Raw genomic sequence first — 23,923 nt, 5'->3', positions numbered from 1 at the left:
TTTTCTTCATTTATTCCTCCCTTGCCTAAATTTAACATTTCTTTTCAGGAGCGGCATCGGCTCTGCCAACAACAGGCACTGAATTGTCAAATTTATTTTTTTTTACACCCAATAATTCAACAAACTGAATGGGTGTTGTCAACAAAGGTCACCCACTAATAGAGTTTACGTGTGGTAATATACGGGATTTACGATTGTAACAAATTGTCTGTCATTCTTACCAAGGTCTGCACAATAATAGTGCTGTCCTTCACCCAGGTACGGCATCAATAATCAAAAGTTTCCTTCCTTCTAGTCATCTGTTGCTTTCCTCCTCCTGGTCTCCTGGAGATCTGTTAGTCATACTTGTCTAACATTCTGCCTCCTTTTTCATCCTCATCCATCCTCCAAGGAGGACTGCCTCCTAGACACCCAAGCGGTTTAAAAGGCTGCGAGCCCATAGCACAAGCCAAAAATGACTCGTTCCTATTTCCAGCATCCTGTAGACTATTTTAACTTATATAAGATAGAAGATGTAAGATGAGAAGCAGTCTTAGATATTGTTTTCTATTAGCTTTAACTGTTCTTTATTTGATAAAGGGACACTGATGTTCATTGCTAGAATGCAGAAGTAAGAGAAGCCCTGCTCATTGCTGACTCTGGGAGGGCTTCTTTGTTTGCAGGTACACATCCTATGCCATGATGGTTTGGTTGCTACAGCAGATTCAGCTTTTCTACCTCTGTGCTCAAAACCATTCACTATATCAATGTATTTCACTCACGCTGTTTCTGCACTTCATTAAAAAAGGCAATAAACCAAATTGTCAAATCTATCTGCCAATCCTCCTGAAAGTATTTGAAATGTTAATGCTTCAGTACGTTCACTTGTGCAAAGTTTGTAAACACCACCATCTCCTCGGGCGTCCCACAGTTCTGCATTGCAGCAATTCAAGTAAAAGTAACTGGTGCTTGTTATTTAATTGCTCTTAAAACAAAATTAGATAATCAGACAATTAGATAATCAGATAACAGAGTGAAGCATCTATTTAAGTAGCTCAGGTTTTCTCAGTCCTGCCTAAAATTGACCTCTGTAATAATTGGCCTAGTCACGGTGAGGGATGTCTCTTCTGCCTTCAAGAGTCTTCTACATGTGCAAGAACTGTTTTTTATGCATATTGTGCTCATTTATTCAAATGTTATTAATCTCAAATTCTGCCATCAGGTTTGGGATCTCTGTCTGTTTTCTTCATCAGATTGCTCCACAACAGTCCACAAATCACCACTAATTATCACAAATGAATGTCAGTCTAAAATGAATGGTTAAATCTGACATCTGTGTTCTGCCTGAATTACAGGTTCTATTGATTGTCTGATAACTGGTAATTTCAGGGGAATGGTTCATTTACTGAAACACATTTTTATTATTTCTCAGCACTCATTTAAATCAATGATCTGGTCTCATTAATCCACAAAAATATTTTTCTAGCAGACTTCTAGTTTGTCCACATAAACTTTAGCAAACTGCAGATGGCCAACCATTCTTTTTGGAGAGCAGTGCTTTCTCACTGCAGCTCTGCCATGCACACCATGGTTGTTCAGTGTTCTAATAGTGGATTCATGAACATTAACATCAGCCAATTTAATCATTTATCACTTTGTGACCTTGTGACACTAACAATGTCAGTCTAAATCCAAGTTGTTTTAATATATTTTGAAAATCCGAGATCCCAGTTTTCTGAAATCCCAGCCATAAACATGCATTTTTGAGATATGTGTCTGTATTTTGGTCAGCTGTAGCTTAAGAACAGGTGTCCTGTGTACAGGTTTCTTGTGTTTGGAGAAGCTGGGTTGCCAAAAAGTATAAATCTGATTTAATTGAGATTCCTAATCTTCTATGTGCAGCTCTTTTTTTATAAATAACTAAGTGTATTAAAATGCCCTGCTGATAATCACTGACAGTTGTGGGAATAGATTTAAATGCACCACGTAACATCCACTGCTGCTCTAAATTTATCTTCACTCTAATCAAACCTGGCATCTCATAATGGCTTCTGATTTTTAGGCCCTTCTCATCATGTGCTCACTTAGGTCTGAGCTATTGCATTAGTAAACTACAGCATATTAATTAAAGGCTATAATTGAGCAATTAACTTTTAACAAGGGGACGGGCTAAGCTAGCATGAATGACAGCAGTTCAGGAGGAACCTGTGGGCCTGTCCTGTTTGTATGGAATCATGTGCTGTATGTTAACAGGTGAGACTGCATGAGGAAAATGATACTCTGTACTGTTGCACCAGCTTGGCCTTGGAATATTGCTGTCTCTAGCAGTTTCCATGTGGCCTTATATTCCCTGGAGAGTGGCTTATGTAACACCATTAGAGCCTTTGCTGATTCTCTGCCTGTTTAATTTACAGTTTTACACCCTTTACCTTCCGTTTTGCTGCCTTGTCTCTTCACATTACCTGCTGCATCTGTGAAGTATTGCAGAGCCTTGGGAATCTATTGTCAGTGTCTTTGTTCCCACCGGAGTTGGTAATGAATGTGGGAACTTGAGCCAGTTGAAACAGAGTGTCTCCCCATGGGGAGGGCTTAAATTTTAATTAGCAGAGTTAATGGGGCAGAGTGGGATCAACAGAAAGAGGCAGAGAGGCAAAAGAAAACATCTCTAATGAGACTGCAAAATCTAAAGGATGTAGCAGCAGAAAGGTTTGTTTGAAGTGAGTTGATGACAGCAGGACACGTCTTCATCCTTTCGTAGCAGAAACAAAGCCTTACACAAACCAAAAGGGATCTCTGTCAGCATGGTGGCTTTAGTGCTAGCTTAGCTCTTTCTTTGGAGACTGTGGACCGGTTCTTAATCGGCATTAAATCTACCTTAATTTCAGCTGATTACTCACTTTAACTCCAGCACAGCCATCGCTATCAATTGGATAACCCATTTAAGCTGGGGTGACCTGCGTTGCCAACACTCATTACTGCATTTCCGAGCAGGCCAGGGACCAGCATCAGTTACATAAGAGCTGTTTTTCAGCTGATGGCTATGTACCCTTGCTTTTAATGATTTATAACTCACCGGTAAATGTCTGGCCTGCACCACCTGTACGTTGCTGAGCAAAGACAGCCTCGAGAACCTCTCTGGCTCTAACCTCTTAATGGTAGTTCTGTCCTTGTTTTTAGTCTTACCTGCATACACAAGGCAGTAAGCACCAAAGTTTTAAACTAAAGTTTACCACAGATCCAATAAAAGGAAAACAATGGGGAACCGAGACAAATGAAACTGGCTTAAAAAGGCTGCTTTCACAGGAAGGTTAAGAGAATTTTTGATGGTGCAGAAAAGGGTGCTTCTTAGATGGGTGACGTTGTAGCTATGGGCACTGGGGCACACATCAGATGCTGCCAACACACCCTGGCATGGCCCAGAAGATGGAATGCATGTTGAATCACATTGAGTGTGCGAGGATTGTGTTTATTTTTTCTTAAATTGGATGGTGGACATCTTTTCATAGCCCTCAGACAAATCCTCCTAAAAACACAGACCACATTTAAAGGAGTAATCCTCTTTACTCTAATGCAACATGTGAAAACCCTGTTTTTTGTATGACTGTTGTTTATCATAGGTTTCTGGGGGTAAATCTGCAGCGGCGTCACCATGGTGCAAGAGGAACATGACAGGATAAATAGAGACATGGTCCTTCCATCAGTCCAACAGAAACGACCCACTGTAAGAACTCTGCCTGCATGCCTCCCTCTCCCACAGTCATCTCCCACTTACTCTGTGTGCACTAATCTCAAACGCTTTGTTCTTCACAATCACAAGAGAGCCTGCACGGTCCCACGCGCCTAATTCTGTATGACAACATGATGCATCTGTGAGTCACACTGGAAAATGAACAGCATTTTAAAAGGAATGCCGTTACATGTTTAATTGTGATTAAATGAGAAGATTGATGCCATTATGTGTGCAGATTGGCATAAAGACTAACTAGCAGGCGGCAATGGCTAAGCAGAGTTAAGAAAGTAATTAGGACCTTTAACAAAAAAGATATAAAAACGAGTTCCCTGTTAGCTCACTCTAGAGGCCCACGTGCAATTTCACTCCTTGCTGATGACATTCACTCTACCGGTCTAGTGTCTCTGTGTGCGTGTATTTAAGTGTTTTGAGTGTTTATATGCATCTATGTAAGCATAAAACCAGTGAGGTTCAGGTTTGTCACCCAGTATAACCTGCCTCTCTAGAGCAGACAGGGAAGAGTGCAAAGTGAGGATAAACATTAGATGAATATGCCAATATGAAATGAACCAGAATTATCTTTTGAAGGATATGCACTAGTTCAGAGCCTATATAAACATAAAATGTTTTCACTTGCCGTGTTGATTCTAGTCACATTGACCATTAAGAGATCCAGCCTAATGGGCTTCCAGTGTTAGTAATGGAGGCCTTACTGTATGATTGTATGTTTAATAATTTGTATTGCCTGTTGGGTTTCTTAAACACGTATTTTATGAGTGGATGTCTTTGTAGCAGCTAAATGGCTCTGTTGAGAGACTCATTTTCAATCTGTAAATGCACCACGAGGAAGGATTCAGAAATCATTTTAACACAGTTATATTCTAAAATTAAACTTCACAATGTACATGTGTTTCTTTATGAATCATTATCTGTGCAGTAAGTCTGCAAGTTTATTATAATTCTTATAAAAAACTGATGGTAATTGTGCACATCAAATTTTGGTGTGATCTTGCTTTCTTTTAATTTTTTACTTTTGTTAAAAATTATCTCTTTTGTTGACTACTTCGTGATTGAAACTGCACCTGTGCACATAAAATCCGTATCACAGTTATGAGTCTTATTTGCGGCTTGGATCATATTATCATGTTTATGCAGAACACGGTGACCTAGTTTTATTATTCTTGCAGAGCACTATGTGCAAATTAACTGAGCTACAAAATAATCAGCAGCCTGCAAATTAATGGCATATCATCAGAATAAGATCAAACGATTTATTCTTCCTCTTTGAAATCTACAGACAGATTATGGTGCTGTCAATCTTCTCGTTCAACTGAACTAAATCAGCTTATTTGGATGTAGTCTGGTACAGGGTCAAAGTTTGCTTCTGTTGTTCTCTTTATGTCTGTGAATGTTTTAAGTCATCCATGGCATGTTGTTAACAACGTAATCCTAACCTTCTCACACAGAGAGTCCCACAATGTGGCTAATAGGACCCCAACAAAGTCAGCGTGATTGCGTTTTAGGACCCTTTCAAAGGGCTTGCCAGTGCTGCATAATCAGTGGTGTCACGCGGTCAGCAAGTGCTTGTGCCAAGTGCCAAATCAAATCATATTGACACTTTTACAAGGCTGAAAATGAGGTATTATTGTGGGTGTAGCCATTTTTAGAGACAGGTGGGCACTGTCTCAGATCACTCGCTCCCTGCTGATCTCTTCTCTCCTATTTTTGCTTTAGCCTGAAAGTCTCATCAGTCAGATAGATCTGGAGAAGCCTGTCGGATGAGAGATGAAGCACCTCCAAGAAATGTCCTCTTTAGCACTTGGATTCTTTTTTCTTCACCAGTTCCTTTGAACCAGTGTTTTAATTATTGATACTTTGATGCAAGCTACGCAATTACTGTAGTATTTTGTCTTTAAATTGACTTTTTCTTGACTTCTTTGTAAGCTTCTGCTGTGGAATCCATTATACTCATTAACCAGGGGAAAGTGTCATTGATTCAGAGAGATTCATTATCTCCTTTCATCTAAACAAAGCAAATGGTCTGAATCCTGAAACTACCATGCAGTATGATAATCAGCCAGTGGCTTGTTTGTTATCAAACTGTAGTACAAATATTTGTACAACTGGCCAGCCGTCGACTTCCAAGAGGAGAAGTCTGGTTGATTAGTATGCAGTGCACAGTCTGGCCCATTGAGTGCATATGCTGTTTATATTTGATCTGCAGTGAATGCCTGATGCTGGGTCTCTTATGGGATCTGTATTAATATTTGCTGCACTGCTAGTTAATACTTGTTGTCATGAATTCAGTGTTAAACCAATCATGGTGTCAAAGAACATTTATTGAACTCAAAATTAAATCGAGAAACAAACAATCGCAGCAATTATAACTTTTTATATAATTACATCTTTTTTTGCATGGTCCTCTGCACCCTAATCAAATGGTGATCAGGTGCAATTTCAGTGAATGTACAGGGTTGCAATCCCTCTGTGTACTTATGTGATCCTATGTGATCTTACTTGTGTGATTGTGTTTCCATCTCTCTCAGATGTCATGGGAAATGAAGATCAAGAAAAAGCTGTCTGTGCCCGTCCTTATTGGCAAGTTCAGACCAGGTGTGGGACAGTGCTGCCAGCAGTGCACTCCAGACAGTGTGGTGAGCGTGCAGCGGGTAGCGGCCGCACAAGGCCAGGAGTAGAAATAAGAAGGAAGACAAGGCAGAAAACGAGACAGATGAAATTAAATGAGCGAGGCAGGCTGGACTGAAATAATCCGCCAGACCTAATTCCAACAACTTAATTTGTAATGAAACTATTTCACTGATTGGAAAGATACTGACTTTACAAGGATGGCCAAGCTTATTGAATTTAAATGTGTTTCCAATGACACTCCTGAGCTGCATGTGTCTGTCTGTCTATGCTTAGCGCAAGAAACTTGGACAAAACTCTTTTCTTGGCTTCAACAACCTGCTGAATGTCAACGAGACACAAACCAGGTAGAAGTAACATTCATAGTAAAAAAAAAAGACAGTTTCAACACACTCATCCTCTGTATTTCAAAGGGAAGTTTGTGTTTGCCTTTTGCAGGTATCGAGGCTGGTTGGTGCGGAGGGTGTGCTGTGTCCTGTTTGTGATGGGCCGCAAGGTTTACGGGAGTCCTGTTAGCAACAGATCGGAGAGAGTCTGTCAGAGCAACAGGTACCTCAAGCGACAGAGAGGAGGGAAGAGACCAAGCTTCCAGATGCCAGAGTAGAGTAAATAAATGCTAGGCAGAGATACAGAAAATGAAACTGGCTCCTGCATTTCTGGAGTGAGGCAAAGTGAAGGGACAGGAGGAGATAAGAGACACAAACAAAGATACTGAAAATGAAGGCTATCATGGGGCCAGAGCGGAAATGGAATAACGGAACGATCTTCACACTTTCCCTATCTCTGTCACTGAGTCTTCAGTTTGGATCTGTTGTTTTCTCTCTTTCGGTGTAATTGAGTTTAACCTTTATGTAACCTCTTCACTCAGGGCTGTTGCTGTTGTTGCTGTCTTACTGGAAGGTTGGGTGTTTGCCTGAGTGCATCACAAATGAGGCTTTGTGCTGTTTTAACCCAGCTGTCCTGTGACCATGTGTTTCAGGGTGAAGGAAGTGCTCGCAGCAGAGCATAAAGCACCCGAGGAGGGAGACGGCCAAGGGCAACTTGATCGCCTCTCACCATTCCTCCCCCTCATTAACACCTGCATTTCCTCTGGCCTTTTAAGGTTTGTTTGTGTGTGTGTGTGTGTGTGGGCCATTGGGTAAAAGGGCGAGGATCAGAGATGATAGTTTATTGTTTATTGCACTGTGTGACCTTTTTCTTTAGAAAAAGCAACAAACCAATAGCTCATGTAATCTGTTTGACTGAAGCAAAAACAGAATGTGCACCAAGTTCCTTTAATGATTTTCTTTTATCTACATACAAATAAAAATACTGTTTTAATAATATATGAATTCCACTCCATTTAGGAGAAACGCTTTTTTTAATAAATTCACTATTTAATGCAGAAGGTTCAATTCCCTGAAAACACCTAAACTAACAATGACTTTATCTTAGTGACAGGCCACTGCCTTATATAGCACATTTCTCTTTGGCACCGAGCCCCACTTCTGTCCAAAAACTGTGAAAAACACATTAATGAGCCACTGGCTGATGTTTTTCTTTTTTAATGCAAGGACAGTGCTGAGCTGGTTGAACTTACAATGTCCTTGTACCTTGAATCCTCTCTGGAGCACTCCATTTGTGGCGAATTCTCCTCAACAAATGCAGAAAAATCAATTATTAGACTATGGAAGGGATAATGTGTTGATCAACTATTGGATCGTTCGCTGTAGTGTGTATTAATGATACCCAGAAGTCAAAGCTGTGGTTGTTAGTCAGGGATAATATTAGATCTCTTACATGCACTGAACTAGCACAAATGTCCATACCAGCAGGTGGCAGTGGTAGGGATGCCTAAAGAGCACAGATCAAAGTGATGTCTGTTAATAATAGGCTTTGTTGCTGGACACTGCAAATTATCAAAAATACTGAGTGCTCTGGTTTGTTAAGTTGTGTTTTTATCACACATTTTGTAGTCGCTTGACTACATACTCACTCCACAGAAGGTGTCATGCCTGGCTACACCTTTTTCTAAGTGCTTTTCTAACAATGCCTGCAGACAATAAACACGACCTTTAGACCTGAGAATCCTGGAGACCTTTCCTTTGGAACTCTTTCCTTTGGGAATATTTCATGCCCATACAGCAATAAAACATGAGACAACCTCCCAGATATGAGCCAGAAATGGCTCTACGGACATGGATGTTAGTAAGATTGCTATATTTCATATGCGGCTGCTTATAGATGCATGACTATCCGTCAGTCAGTCAACCTACTCCTGGAGATGACTGACAGTTTTGAGGCCAGTCCGTGGGCAGTGGAGGACATGTAACACACTTCGATCGCTCCCAGTGAAAAGATGCGGGTTGTATTTTAAATTGAAATTGGGTGTTATGATTCTGTCAGCTCTTAAGAGCCTGTTCCTGTAGTCACAGACGGTGGTATAAATTCTATAAATGTCCAGTGAAATGGAGTGGAAATTATTTTTTTTTTTGAAGAAGAAGAAACTTTTTTGACTTTCTTGTAGTTTCTTCTAGTTTTCATTCCTCTCTCTTTCTCTTTCTGTCTTTTTACAGCACCAGGCTTTGTCTCTATCTACAGCTGTCACCATCATACACCCTCCTCTTTACTGCTTTCTGTTTATTCTTTGTCATCACTCTCTCTCTCTCTCTCTTTCTCTCGTCCTCCTCCCTTTGCTCCCCACTATCCAATCTATCTTATTTACATCTTGTCACATTTTACTTGGTCCTCACTTTCTTTGCAATAGCTACATATCTCTCAGTTTGTCTCCATGTTCTCCTTATCTCCGGTCATTAATTTATTCTCCTCTTCTGTCATACTATACATCCCTCCTCCCACTCTCCTCTAGGCTCTTGGGCTGGGTGATGCTGAAGATGTTTGCCTCCATGTTTGGCAGCATTCAAGTTAACCTCAACCATCTGTCCGCATTGCACAGAGCCACACAAGAGGTACAAGTGTCTCTGCATAAAAAATACTGATCTGATTAAATGTGCCCATAACTGATACCCCAAAGGGTGTGAACTCGTCCTGCAAAACATGGAAAGTAGTACACTGTATTTGCCCATAGTTGCTGTGATGTCTTGGCTCCACTCTCAGGGTGTGAAATTAGGTTGTGCTCAGCCATCTAATGAGATGGTAAACAGCCACAGCCCTGTTTGTGTACATCCACAACAAAACATCTCAAGACAAACAACGATGTGAGAATTTTTTTAGTAAAGTGAGGCAGCAACATCTAAATTTCCAAAGGAAAGTTGAAGTTTATTTATTTTCTTACTGAACTACACAGCTATAATGGCATCATCAACCAAATAAATAGTAAATAAGCCAGGCTGCTGTTTCAGAGCCTCCAAAGAGCATGAATTGATTCAGTAAGCTTTAGATAAGATCTCTCTGAAATCTGCAGCTCAATAAATGAAAGCCAGCGATTTTCATGTAAGCCAGTAAGAGTTGTTTTATCAAGTGAATCAAATGAAGATCAACAACAAGAGAGTTCATGACTTCACCATCAAGCATTTTTATGTGATGGCTTTAAAACCTTTGTAGTGTTAATTTGCCGTTTAGCATCCACCTTCATTTAAGACACGTATGAAACTGAAGGTTAAAGCTAAATGTTTAAGAAACACGTGTGAGGCGTTTGCATAGATAACATAGGACACATTGCATAGATAAAAGCATATTAATAAAGTAAACAGTTTATTTTTCTGTTGTACAAACAAACAACAGGCTAACTAAAGCAATCGATATGTTTTCATTATAGGTTCATCAAAACTAGCAATATTCTGGCTTCAAGCATGTTGTAATATTGAATCACTTGAACTACAAAACCTTGTGTCCACATGTACCAAAGTGCAATCAAATCAAAGTGTTGTATCCCTCTACCTTGACTTCACTCTATATATAATTGAGTTTTTGATAGTAGCTCTTCATTTCCATATCTGTAATGAAAAAAAACTCAAATGCTACTCAAAAGATAAAGGACCACAGAGTAAATAATAGAGCTGCTGTTGACCTCAGGGTAAAAAAACACTCATGTTGTGCTGTCAGCCTCTACTAGAAGCAGCTACTTAAACACACATACATGTATCTCTGCTCACATCTGTTGTAACTATGAGTGTAAAAATAAGATTGTGAGGTTTTTTTTATCTGTGCTGGTTTTTTAAGTTTAAATGTGTTTTCTCAGCAGTCCATTTAGCTGATAGAATCTGAGGCTTGTGGGGCCTGATCACAGCTCTGATTAAATATAACACAGAAACACCCTCCTAATCTGTGCGTCACCTCTGCACAGTCTATGCTTGTTTGCCCTAATGAAAGACAATCTGAGGAATGTTGTTTATCTAAAGTTGCTTCTGTTCTGTGATTTAGGGATCTCTGCTGGTTTATGTGCATGTGCGTCAGAGCATCGTGGACTGTGCTCTTATCCCTCTCATGCTCTTCTGTCACAACCTGAGAGTCCCATACACTGTTTGTCCTTTTCAGATTAACAGCGCCTCCCTAAGGTATGCTCACACTCCACACACACACACACCCACACACAGAAGCTGCTAGGAGTTAAACTGTAGCGGAAAAAAAGAAAGAAAGTGAGATGCTGATTTTTCTCATTTATATTCACAGCACCATATTTTGACTGACTATTAACCTTACATGAATCTATTGATGTCTGAGTATCATCTTCTCATCAAACAGATCAGTCCTGCAGAAAGTAGGCGTCATCCTCCTCCCACCGTCTGCAGCCAGCGAGCAGGAAGTTGAGATGGACAATTTGCACTTACTTGTCATGACCTCTGTAAGTATTTCATGGTGCGTGATGTGAGGACTTAAATAATCAGTTTTTGCTAAAAAATTTATCAACTTTAGTTTAAGAAGCCTAGCATAAACACACGATACTAACATGCTACAGATGTGGAGGTTAATCATGTTGTTGTGCATTCAGTAGAAAAAAGGACAGGAGACACTGACAATAAGGTATTCATTAATGTCAGAACAGTTAATTCACAAGCTGCTGAGATATGGGATTTCATTTAGGAATAATTTATTCATCTGGTCTGAGTCATGTTACTTTTGTGTTATTTGTATGAAGTGATTAAAAAATGCTAAATGGTCTTCATTCTCCCATAATTAGAAGAAACAGCTCTTAATAATTTACATAGAAATATGAGTGTGTACAGAGAATACAGTTTAAAAGTATAGCAGATTTTTCACCATAAATTTAGAGATCAGTTTTTCATGGTTAAAATGTGCTTTCTGCTGTCTGAAACCATTCTCAGTCTTGGAAGGCTAAAGCTAGCATCGAGTCAACCTCTCAATTTATGGCATGAATTTTAAAAACTTTAAAGACACAGCAGAAAATGGATTTATTTGAATATTGCTACTCTGTGAATCAAGTCAACTAGCACTCTTGTTTCAATTAAAATGTAGACAGGTCGCTCATAGATGTCTTCTAACAGCAGTAACAGTAACACAGGCCTCCCTGAGCTATGATATATGCGTCTGTCTAAGTATGTGAAACCCAACAAAAAGGCGCAGCACTCTGAATCCGAAAACATGTTACCAATACATTTTGCTGAAAAAGTAGAACTGGCAATTATATAAAATTGCGGAGTAAGCAAAAAACTACCTATCCTTGTAATTGGGGATGTTTAGTGTATGTGCATTCACTTCAATTCATTCTGGCTCACATGCAGACACTTTTCATTGCTCTCCATGGTGGAGTGTTATCACAGTCAGCTCTTCAATCAGAATACAACAACCTGTCTTTCCTCCCCCTCCTTTGTCCCTCATTCCCCAGCCTCATCCCACCTTCTATTCATTCTCAAAATTACCAAGGGGCTTGAATTTTGCAACAGAGATTGCAGCTTTTGAGTTGGCTAGAGTGACAAAGCAATGAGGAGAGGGCGGAGAAATGACAAGAATGGTGGTTAGTTTGATTGTGCGCGTTCGGCATGTCTAAGCAATCTAATCTTCCTTTTTTATTGAAAAGCAGTTTATGTTTATTATTTTGGAGATGGTCAGTATTTTCTTCTTCTTCCGTTTCACCTATCATAGATTCCTCAAGCACCTTCTCAGTAGCTCTATTTATGTCCATCATTGATCAGCACCTGTTCGTCATTCATGTCATAGCAAGAGAGAAATTTGTGCTTTGTCTGAAGACATTGGTGTAGTTACTGGCTTTATTAAGATCAATATGAAACACTACAGCTGAATAAAATGTCAACATACAATATTAAAGCCACACTGGAGCGTAAACAGGTTGTATATGTATGACACGGTAAGTAGTTTGTTGTTGTTGGTGTTTTCATTGACCGTTTATGTGACTGAGCATATTGGTTTTGCGTAAGAAAGCAGGCTTGTTTATTGGTTGTATTTCAATGTTAATAGACCTTTATTGTTTATTGAGTGTAGGCCTGCTCAGCTGCTGTTCAATGGTAATTGAATTTCCCCTGTCTGTGAAGGGAAAACAGTACTTGGGCGAAGGAAGTATCTCTGAATGTCATAAAGTGTCCCCCACAGTCCCTCTTTATTTCTGCTCCTTATCCTGCCTGCTTCCTGCTCTTTGATTTGTTGTGCCTCGGCCCTTCTTGCGCTCTAACCCTGCATGTTTGTGTTCTCTCCAAGGTCTGCTTCGCTATATTGCTTATGTATATTTTAAAAATGCAAGCCAGGCATTTCTTGTTAATTGCCCTTTTTCTGCTAGGTCATTTCAGACCTTTAGTCTTTACCTCTTTCTCTCTCTCTCCTCCCCTCCTCAGCTGGTACGTGAGCTGCTACATGAAGGCCAGGCGATCAGTGTTGGTGTGTCAGCACAGTCTGGTCAGGGTGGCCAGTGGCTGGCTCACATCAGGCAGCTCATCAAAGAGGGATCTGTCCCTGATGTCAGTCTGGTCCCTGTGGGCATCTCATATGACTGTGTGTCTGAGACCAACATACAGGTAGATGTGTGTAAACACACACCCCTAAGCACACACACTTAATAAGAGCCCTCTGTAACTGTTATGTCCTTAGGAGCAACTGAACAGGTTTGGTGTGAAATAGCTGTGAGATGGCTAGAGGAAGAAATGAGGAATAAATATGAGGCAAAGATACTGAGAGGAAAGGAGCTGTGCGGTAAAAACAACAGGAAGTCTTTTATTGTAGTTTGCACAGCTTATTTGGATCGTTTTTCAACATAAGGTTTGTTTCGACCTCAGGAATTGGAGGCTGGCGCACAACTGTTTACACAAACAGCCCCCTCATGTGTTCATTTGATAGGTTTTCTCCAACTCATTGTTGGCCTAAGAATCCTACAAAGCATTCCCTCATCAACAGTCTGTTTTTATTTTTTTCTTCAATCAATTTTTCATTTTTTGTGGTTGTTTAAAAATGCCCGACATTGTCTGTTTTAACCAAAATGGCACTGCAAAGATGACTTAAACCAATCTGCACCAGCCTCCTTCTACACCACTAATATTTACCAGTGGTTTCTGCTCCCATGGTTGATCTTGTAGTGACAAAGAAGTCAAACTCCAATGCTCTAATTTCATACTGTCCAGCATAAGTTGATTAGTTGAGGTAATGTTTTTGCTTTTTTCAAGTCATCAATTATGGCTATTAGTCTCCATTAATCTTGCCATCTGTTATCTGCACTGTGAGTCAGTACTACAGAGGGGGTGTTGCTATCCAGTAATTGCAATAATAAGGTCCTCGCCTCATCATTCTGTTCTGTCATTCAGACACAGAGCTTATATAGTACTCTATAAGCACTTCATGTTCTCATGGACACGCAGCCTGTTTATCATAGTATGCTCGTCATACATCCAGCCTATTAGTGGTTTTGCTACTGTAATGTCCCCCCTAAGACCTCTAGGACCCACTATATATATGTAACTTTGTCTGTATGTGTGTTTTGCATCCTTCTCATAGGTTGGCTTCAGATCTGTCTTGAAGTTTCTGTGCTCTCTTCTCTGGAGAAGACCAAGTGGAATTGTGAGGATCCACATCACACAGCCCTTTTCGCTTAAGGTACACAATAGACAGACCAAACATCTGCTGGTCGGTCAAAATAAAGCAATAAATTACCTACTTATGACAGTTTTACAACAAGGGATTCAAAAGGTCTAAAGCAAGGACAAAAAACACATTTTGTGTGAAAGATGTACCTGTGTGACCTCCCAGATTGAGGGCCATTGACTTACATGCTCCTGGTCTGGTGAACAATAAGCCTTGTCAAACACTGCACTGACCTTTAGAATTTGCATTTAGGAAAGAGTTTAGAAGTGAGTATTTTGTTTCTTAAAAAGAAACTTTACTTGACTGCTTATTATTTTAAACTTGTACGAAACCTTTTAAAATATGCAACCACAAACGTTGCCCTCTTGTAGCTCAGACACTGTAACCTTCCTGAAAGTAAGATTAATTGCAGTGTTCTTATATCAGACCACATTAGTGTTGTTCAGCAAAATCTGATGGAATTAACAAACTTCGTCTAATTTCCTGACTCAGTTAAGTAGAACATCAGTGGTAAGTGATTTAGAGGTGCTGCTTTCCAGCTCCTTAAGAGTGCATGTACATTATCCTCTGTGTGTAGGAGATGTGCGAGTCAGGGAGGTGCAGAGTAGATGAATGGCTCCCTCTACAGGACCTGTTGCTGCCTGTTATCCTCAACAACAGGTAAGCAAACCACCTGTGTACACCCACTTGCACACATGACTAAGAGATAATACTGTAATGTAAACGAAGCACACAATGGGATTCAGACTCGGATTGTGTTTTATCTAACATCTGTGAAATTGGAAAGTTACTTTCTCTTAAACTTTGAAGAACTTTCCTCTAAACCTTAAATCTGGCACAGATATGATGCAAACGCTGATGAGAGTTTTCATCCTCTTAGACTTGGTCCAATTACCATCAACATTACACAGTCTGCCAGTGAAAAAGATAACAGAAAGAAAATAACATCCTCGCTCGATCTCTTAGCTTCTCACGAGCAAAGTGGCTTCTCCCATCATGCTCTTAGTTCTTCTGAGAGAGAAAGATGGAGGAAAAAAAGGGTGAAAGAGATGGAACGTGATGGATGAAAAGATTGGATTGTTATCAGCATGTGAGCTGTTTTAGTTCCCCTTGCGTGTCTGCATCATTAACATGCTCCATACGCTGTGTCTTCGCCATGCTCTCCTGTTCTATTTGTCGCTGGCTGCTGACGTCTCCGGCTTCTGAAGCTTCTTTTTTGTTACCATGATTAATCTGTACATGGAATGTGAGTGCTGCTGAAATGAAAATTGAATGCAAACTCCTATTTACAAAGGTGCACACACTCAGAGCAGTTTGTTTATTCATGGTGGAGATCAGAGACAGAGAAACAGAGACACTGTTTATGAGCCTCGTGTATTAACAAAACCAGATTTGACACAGTCCATGATACACCACTGATATCTCACACAGACACACACACATAGCTAAGACGCTTAAACAAAAACTCAGCATAGCCTTAGGAAGCAGCTAAACAAATACACACGTTTAACTACTTTGTACACATAAGGTGTAGATAACTGTATGTTTAGTAATACAGGCTCTCTTACTGCAGAGTTTTGCCTATTTTCCAGTGAAGTCCTGATTACCCGAAAAAACCTCCAATATAATTAGAGCCATTTCATTTTCTTCAGCTGAGGCAAAGAATACTTCACATGATTTGTTATGCAACTCCCTCGACAATGGGTGCAATTTACAGCAACACACATGGCAAAAGGACAACTGTGGATCTTGTCTTTAAAGCTGTAAAAAGATGGTATAAAAAGGTCACTTGTTTTGTTAAATACTGAAACTTCTTTCATCATGATGTGTTTACTGGATGAAGAAGTAATTAAATCATCATGGGATCAGAATTAGAAACACAGACTAAATATGAACTGCAGAGCCACACCACAACTCCACCAGCAATGACAAGAAACTAGAAGCTATCACTAAGTTGATGTGAACATGCCAGCTAGCACTACAACACTTAGATTTTCCACTATGACCAGGTTATTTTTGCAGCTTTTCCAGTACCCAGAAGATCCACCTTGTTCGCCTTGCAACATTTAAAACTGTCCAGTAGATGCCATTTCAGAAATGTTCCTCTCTAAATGTAGCATCTCTCATGTTTGGGTCACAGACCATCAGGTTCTGTCTGGGGAATGGACTCCAAGTGCAGGATACAGGCGTCCAAGTACAGGTGGCTAAGTCCAAGACAGCCCAGAGTCAGTACACAGATTAACAGTGCAGAGGGAATGACTGAGGCATAGAATGGTCATAGAATCTTCACACAGACAAGGCTATCTTGTCAGCACAGTGAGGCTGCTTTAAGCCAAAGTAAATTAATACAGAATGACCTTTGTGCTCCTGTTCTATAGAAGGAAAGAAAAGAAGAAAAATGTCTTCACAACAATGCAGTGATAAATGCACTGCGTCTCCTATGGCTGCCTCACAATAAAAGCTTCAACACTCCTAATGTAATATGCGGTAAAAAAGAGAGCAGTGACTTGTGAGGCTCATATCTGAGATAAAATGGTATTAGAGAAAATAAAGTCTAGATTCCACCTCTTACAATGAAAAACAATTACAGCATATAGAAGCATGGAAACATATTGGATGGATATTGATGAAAAAGTGGTGACTAGTAGTTTAAGTTGAGCTTGTTTGTTTGTTGAGCTGATTTTTTCTTTGTAGAGCTAAGACTGTGTTTGGACAGAGGAAGATGTCATGGCTCTTGCCTTCTTCTCATCACATGGCTAAACCTGAAGAGCCAAATAATCCAGAGAGAAACCTCAACATCGCCATTATTCTCCACCTGATCTTCTGTAAGTCCAGGATAATGCACACTTGCTGAATTATAAATGAATCCCTTTAACCCCTTGTTTTATTTTTATGCAAATTGTGCCACATTATCACGGTGTGTACATGTGCGTCTCTTTCTAGCTGCTAATTCCTGCATGGCTGTGATGTCCACCAGCCTTGTGTCCAGTCTATTGCTATACAGACACCGCAAGGTAAATGCATCATCATCCCTGTGCTTCTGTGTTTGCCAAGCAGATTTCCCATCACTGCTAGTGGTGTTAAAATCCCCCCTCCCTTTTCCCCTTTAAGGATCTATCAATAAACCAAGAGGCTCATAAACAGAATTGGTTTTCCTGCTAGTGTAGTAGTGTGAGACAGTGATTTTCTGCGTCATACCCACCAGTCTCTAACTAATGTCACCAGATGGTTAATGCTCATGTCTGATTCTGAAATTAAACTTCTCCTTCTTCTCCTCTGCAGGGTGTGAGTACATCTGTCCTGTGTCGAGATATGGCTTGGCTCACAGAGGAACTCTTATTCAGGAACAAAGACTTTGGTTTTGGAGGAAGTCTGGTGGAAGTTGTCCACCATTCCCTCTCTCTGCTCGCCCCACACCTCATCATCGCTGCAGCACCTTCCAGGTCTGTTAAAAGCAAAGAAGCATGAGTCAAACATGAGTCTCAGTAATGTCTGGTTCACCTTTGCCTCCCTCTAGGGCTGACCCTTTCATTGTGCCCCGTCCTACCCTTGCTGCGGCCTGTCACCTGTCCTTCCAGGCCCAGACGGTCACACACAGCTTCATTCTGGAAGCTGTTGGGGGTGAGTGACTGTGACACCATGTATTTCGTGCAGCTTTCTTATATCATTTCAGCTTAAATATCATTTCGAGAACCTGTCTTCTCTGGGCACCGTATTTTTCGTAGGAGGCCTTGGCAGTGGCTTCAATTGTTGGCATGGCTGTACAGAAAATCAGTTTAAAATGTGACATTTTAAATTATGAGGACTTGATGTTCAGGGAATACCAATTTGAGAAGTGTCAGGGTACAGTACACACAGAAGCAGATTGTTTCCCACTTTTAAGAGGAATGCAAGGGACACAGGGACAAATCATCAGCGGCACTGAAGTTTCTAAACTGGTCTGAACAGTTTCTTGTTTGTTATTGTCGTTTGATATTTGTCGCTAGGTCAAATCTCAGGGGGGTTTGCACAAGAAACAGGTCAGTCATCCATAAAAAAAATAGATACAGCAGCTGGAAGAGTACCCAAACCAGGCCCTCCTCAGCTTCTTTTGACAGCATCCAGAATCTCTAGCCATCCATTATCTTAACCCACTTTGTCCAGTAGTACAGGGCAAAGTGGGTTTATCCCAGCTTATCCCAGCTGTCAATGGGTGAGAGGCTGGATACATGCTGGAAAAGTTGCCACACTCAGACCTATGGCCAATTTAGAGTACCTGATTAATCTAACAACTTTGGTATGTGGGAGGAAGTCGGAGTATCCAGAACTTTGTTTTTCACAAATGTTAAACAGCACCACAATGGAGGTGAAAACTTTTAATGCTCTATGTTAATTCTACAAGCTGTTCCAGAATTACCATTTAAAATAAGAGAAATAAAAAAACAACTGATTTTCTTTATAAATGAAAATTGGCTATTTAAATGCAGCTAGGGAAATGTTCCTTTCAGTTTTACTTTGTGATTTGGGTTGTTAAATTATCTGTGTGGCAACACCACAACAAACAAAGGTGACTCCCTGTCACTTCAGTCTGTTTGCAAAAAATAATTAAAAGCAAATAAAAGCTGTTATATGGTGGAATGGAATAGGCAAGAGGGTAACTCAGAGCTAAGAATTTAAACTTCCGAGCTGTAAAACCGAATTGAAATTGTGTGGGTTTTTTCTCATTTCTATTTACTGAAAGAGTGTACCCAGGGGCCAATATGTGAGTGTGGAGGTTGTGGATGGACATGCAGCTAATCAGAGGTTTACTATCCTCCATTTGTTTTTGATGATCAAATGTGACTGTACCTTGAAGAATTTTAGAAAATAGAAAATATTGGCAATGTCAGTCTTTCTGGCAGTAGGTTTGGAATGCATGAAACCTGTGCACAATATATGGTAATCATCTAATGGCAGCAAGCCTAGGTCCCAAATCCTTACCGGAGTCTTATATCAGCTCATCCTTGATCCCAGGGCTGTCTGCTGACTAAATTTAATTATTGTGCTGACAGGCAGACTGAGGCTCAAGCCATGAATACTGCAGCCCTATTTTAACTGGCTTGTTGGTGGAGGGAAAAAATAATGTTTTGAAGTACAAGGAGCTACTTGAACCTGCATGATTCATTGTTCCTGTTTTGGTTGGAAGTGAAGCTGGTGGGCAGTGGGCTGCGTACTGCTGAAAGCCCCTGTGTAGTATATACGTATGACACTGGTGCTAACCTCAAGTGGTAAAAATAATCAAATGTGTAATGAGGTAATGGGGAGCTATGTAATAAATGCTAATTTACATAGTCACATCTCCACGACCCCTATGTGGTTTGTTTTTTGTGACCTGGGTGTTGAGACTTTCCCACCAGCACATAAAAAGCAGGATAATGGGGATTTAAAGTATAAATAAAGGCATAACACATGAATAAGTGGCGGAAATCCGACATCAGTCTTACTACGTGCTCAAAGAACTACAGCAAACAGTGATCTGTTTGTGTGTTGTTTCGTTCTCAGCGTGTGCGGTGTCAGCCATGCTGTGTGAGGTGGCGTTCAGTGGCGTCAGCAGCAGGGTGAGGAGTGATGGCGTGGAGGGAGACGAGGTCAAAGGTGACATGGAGTTTGACGTGGTGCTCTGCCAGTCCGAGTTGACTGAAAGAGCCTTGCAGCTCTGCCATCTCCTGCCTCCGGGCTTCATGCCAGTGAGTCTGAATCCATATCACACGCACACACAGACAAACATCCAGTGTGTCTCATTCAATGGAAGTTTAATGGAGCTGAACAGCCATTCATCCTGCTCTGCTGCCTCTATCTCAGGCTAGAGAGGGGCTTTGGATTGTGTGTGTATTCTGTGTGTTTGTGTGTGTACGTGCTCCATCAGACTGACTTCAAGGGCTCCAAATGTGAGCCACAAATACAATTCCTTTCTGTTTGCCCACCTTTCATTTCAGCAGCTGCTCTTTCTTGTCTTTTCTGCTCGCAGCTACATTTCTCACTCCATACCTCACTGAAAAATATTTCTCCTGCTCTTGTCCCTTCTCCCCTTTTATGATCTGAGCTACATCTCTACTCCACACCTTATGCTCTGTGTCAGCTGTCCCCCCCTGAACTCCTCAGATATGTGATGGGCTGAAGCTGTTTGTGCCTTTAACCTTGCGTTAGCATTGAGCTTTGCCCCTCTCTGTCTCCAGCCCTGTCAGTCGTCCCAGAGTTTCGCTCTGGATGCTGTCCACAGTCTCGTTCGTTGTGGCATCCTGATCATGGAAGAAGTAAGAAATAAAGTTCTGTTCTCAAACACTACATAATTAAACACAGTGATGTTTTTTGAAAATATTGTTTCATTATTTTAAATCTAGTGGAACTTTTGTTTGAATGTATTGTACAACTGCAACAGAGATGTTCATAATATATTTAGTTTTTAAGGGTCTGTATCTACCTCACAGTAGTTTATAAATCTATCAATAAGCCCCTGCGTGTCTAGTGTCTGACATGGTGTTTTACAGAATAGTGTCCTATTTAGAGAATTATGCTACTGCTTCCTTTATTTATGCAGCATAATGTAATCCAGTACGACACCACTTCAGTCCTTGTCTGCCCTGTGTGTAGATTCCCAGGGATACTCCGCTCTGTGATTTCTTGAAGAGGGAGGGGACTCTGACCTGGACCGCCACTGACGAACCTAACCATAGCGACTCTGACTGTGAGGACCAGGAACTGCGCTCATACAAGGTAAAGGGCCCCGCTGATGGGCCCCTGTAGCCTCTACACATAGCTTGAGCTTGTATGATGAGACAAATGTTCCACATTGGTTCAGCCAGCAGAGGATCTAGGTGATAGAAAATACCAGAAACATGAAAAGAATTTTTGAAGCAACTAAATCTCCATTACAAAAGCACCAACACTGATTAACCAGGCATCTTGAATGTTAATTAGCAGCACGTGTCAGCTTGAGAAGATGTCCAACTGTCATGACCGTTACATGTGACGTTTCAAAGCAACACGAGGCAGCTAATCTGCCTCCAAAGGGACCAAACAACCAACCCTCAAAGGTGCAGGTGCATCAGTCATAATCGCTGCAAAATGACTTTGAGGTGACATTCTTAGTAGTAATAGCAGCATGTTAGACTGCAACAATCACAGTCCATTGACGTGGATTGACATGCGATTCAACAGAGCAGCTGACAGCTGCACTTAGAACACCTTTATCTATGAATTAAACATTCTGTAAGCTCGTCAAGATGTAATGAAAAGAATGGTGTCATCATGTCATGTTAATAACATCATCAGAATCAGTTTACCATTCTGTTTCTTAATGAAAAATAATAAAAGCTCGTTATGAATTTTGTTGGACAATAAGAAGCAAATTTAGGCTGAGTTTGGTTAACCTTCAAAACCCTATGCCAAAACTGTAAAAACAGCCAGAATTGTCAGACTGAACTTTTCCAATGGTTCTTGAATGCACTGTGTGAGGGGAAAAAAAATGCCAAATATAAGCTAAAAATCCTGATATTTCAACATGACTACTGATTGTCTTATTAAAATTGGCCACAATGTACTATAGATCTGTGAGCGGCTTTATGTGCAGAATGCTGAAGTGAAACATGAGCCCACACAGACTGTAAATCTCAGTAACAAAACACCCCTCTTCTTGTATTAGTATTTATTTCTACTGTGATTAGCGCATGGATTTCAGGCTAGGCTGAGGGATGGTTGTGTTTCAGGCTTGGATTTCACCCCAGCTGAGCTGCAAAACCAACCAAAAACAGGGAGCATGATGTTTCAATAGGGTTAAATACATGATGTGAGAGTCCATTTGGATATACAAATAAAAAAGGGAGAAAGCCCACAGGCTGCACGTTGCAGGCTCTCAAAAAATTACTAATGTTGGAACATTTTTGTTCATATTAGATCATTTAGGATATGGACTGGTAAATGGACTGGAGTTATAGGGCTTTTATCCAAAGCGCTTTAGAATTTGCCTCCCACACACCCATTCACACACACAGTGGTGTTTCCATTACCACAGAGGACTCTACAGTAATTTCCTACAGACTTAGCAGAACTATAATTACAACGGTACATGTGTTACTGTAAAGATTTCAACATAAAGTTGAAGATTCACATTATATAATTATTTAAAATGTGACTGTTTTAACAGATTTGTGTCCCTTTTTCATGAGTAATACAAACTATTACTACTATAAATATTAACACACTCTCACACACGTACCATTAGCTGAGGTCACTGGCTCAGCCTTGATGGGTAATTGGGGTCATGTTGTGATGGGTAGACATGTGGACAGGAGGAGTTTTAGAATTAACCACCTACCTGCTGGGTGACCGGCTCCACCTGCTTTGTCAGATCATGTGATCTTTTAATTGCAGATGTAGCAGTTATTCTGCTGTGGGCAGAGTGTGCGTGAGACTTGCTGCTTCTTGTTCCACACATGAACTCAATCAGACATTATACAGACTTGATAATGAAGTCTTTGTAATGTCTGGTCCAACTGATGCATACGCACAGCTCCTTTGTTCTTACATGTATTAGATGTATATAAATGTGTGTGTTTGCTTGATGAAAAGACTGAAGCACTGGGAGCTTGCAGAGTTCAGTGTGTGGACTTTCTCTCTTAGTTTTTATGAGTGAGCCGTGCTCCATCTGTACCACCCTTGTTAAATCCATACTTCAGAATTTGGTGGTCAAAAAAGGTCACCATGGTCAATAATTTATTATTATGAATTATGTATGTGTATGTATACGTTCCCATCCCTTCTTTTATCCAGCTAGTTGACAGTTGGCCATGCTGGTCATCAAAGTATTGCCACCTACACAGCTAAAATCTCTTCTCTCTGGCCTTTGCCTTGTCCACCGAGGAAGAGTTTTGCCTGTGTTTAGACAACTTTTCTCTTTCAAACGTCATCTTTCTTCATCCAGAACAATCACTCCTCCTCCTCCTCTTGCCGCCTCTGCTCCGCTGCCCTCTGCTTAGGTGCTGTACGTAGACAGTAAACACCTCCAAACCAAACACTGAAAAATATTCCCCAAACTCGTCCCTTACACGGCCTGTTTTCAGGTTGCCTGACTAAATCTACCTCAAGTGTCCTTCCAGCCTGGCAGTTATCCAAGCTAAGTCACATTAATAATAACAAATTCTCAAGAAAAAGTCTTTCCTCAGAGTTTAGAGCTTTAAAAGCTTTATTTTATTGACAAACCTGAACAACTTTGTTTCTGTTTTACCAAATGCATTTACAGTTTTTATTTGTGTAGATGAAGTTATTTATTTATGTTGTATCTCAAATAAACACATATTCCTTCTAGCATAAAAAGAAACATAAAAGCATCTTTTTTTCAAACAATAAAGAAAAAGACTCAACAGAAAAGATACACTAAGTGCTCCTCTGTTCTGGACAGCCATTTTATTTTGTCTTACCTGCCAATGATGACCTGATATTGGCCGACATAATGCTGTTTCTTTGCTGCTTATTTAAAATGTCACACTCTGAGTGCTTTTAATCCACTTGCCCTCTTTGTTATGTTTTTCTTGCTCACACCTATTAACTGCTACTCTGACTGCTCTCACT

General features: G+C 40.5%; 1 protein-coding gene across 1 annotated transcript in view; it reads left to right on the top strand.

Moving 5' to 3' along the window:
- The window catches only part of gpat2 (glycerol-3-phosphate acyltransferase 2, mitochondrial), an 86,363-nt gene that overhangs the window by 58,117 nt on the left and 4,323 nt on the right, over positions 1–23,923 (top strand). The window contains exons 3-20 of the mRNA XM_028414784.1: positions 3,597–3,700; positions 6,256–6,363; positions 6,632–6,702; positions 6,794–6,904; positions 7,335–7,457; positions 9,204–9,303; positions 10,718–10,851; positions 11,039–11,138; positions 13,102–13,287; positions 14,252–14,350; positions 14,916–14,998; positions 17,033–17,163; positions 17,282–17,352; positions 17,621–17,781; positions 17,856–17,959; positions 19,859–20,043; positions 20,533–20,610; positions 20,948–21,070. Of these exons, the coding sequence (XP_028270585.1) occupies positions 3,629–3,700; positions 6,256–6,363; positions 6,632–6,702; positions 6,794–6,904; positions 7,335–7,457; positions 9,204–9,303; positions 10,718–10,851; positions 11,039–11,138; positions 13,102–13,287; positions 14,252–14,350; positions 14,916–14,998; positions 17,033–17,163; positions 17,282–17,352; positions 17,621–17,781; positions 17,856–17,959; positions 19,859–20,043; positions 20,533–20,610; positions 20,948–21,070 (2,040 nt within the window). The 5' untranslated portion in view covers positions 3,597–3,628. The remainder of the gene's footprint in view (positions 1–3,596; positions 3,701–6,255; positions 6,364–6,631; positions 6,703–6,793; positions 6,905–7,334; positions 7,458–9,203; positions 9,304–10,717; positions 10,852–11,038; positions 11,139–13,101; positions 13,288–14,251; positions 14,351–14,915; positions 14,999–17,032; positions 17,164–17,281; positions 17,353–17,620; positions 17,782–17,855; positions 17,960–19,858; positions 20,044–20,532; positions 20,611–20,947; positions 21,071–23,923) is intronic.

This window comes from Parambassis ranga, chromosome 9 (genome assembly GCF_900634625.1).
Source record: "Parambassis ranga chromosome 9, fParRan2.1, whole genome shotgun sequence".
Taxonomy (NCBI): Eukaryota; Metazoa; Chordata; class Actinopteri; family Ambassidae; genus Parambassis; species Parambassis ranga.
The sequence above is the reverse complement of the archived record's forward strand: the minus strand, read 5'-3'. Positions and strand labels throughout refer to the sequence as shown.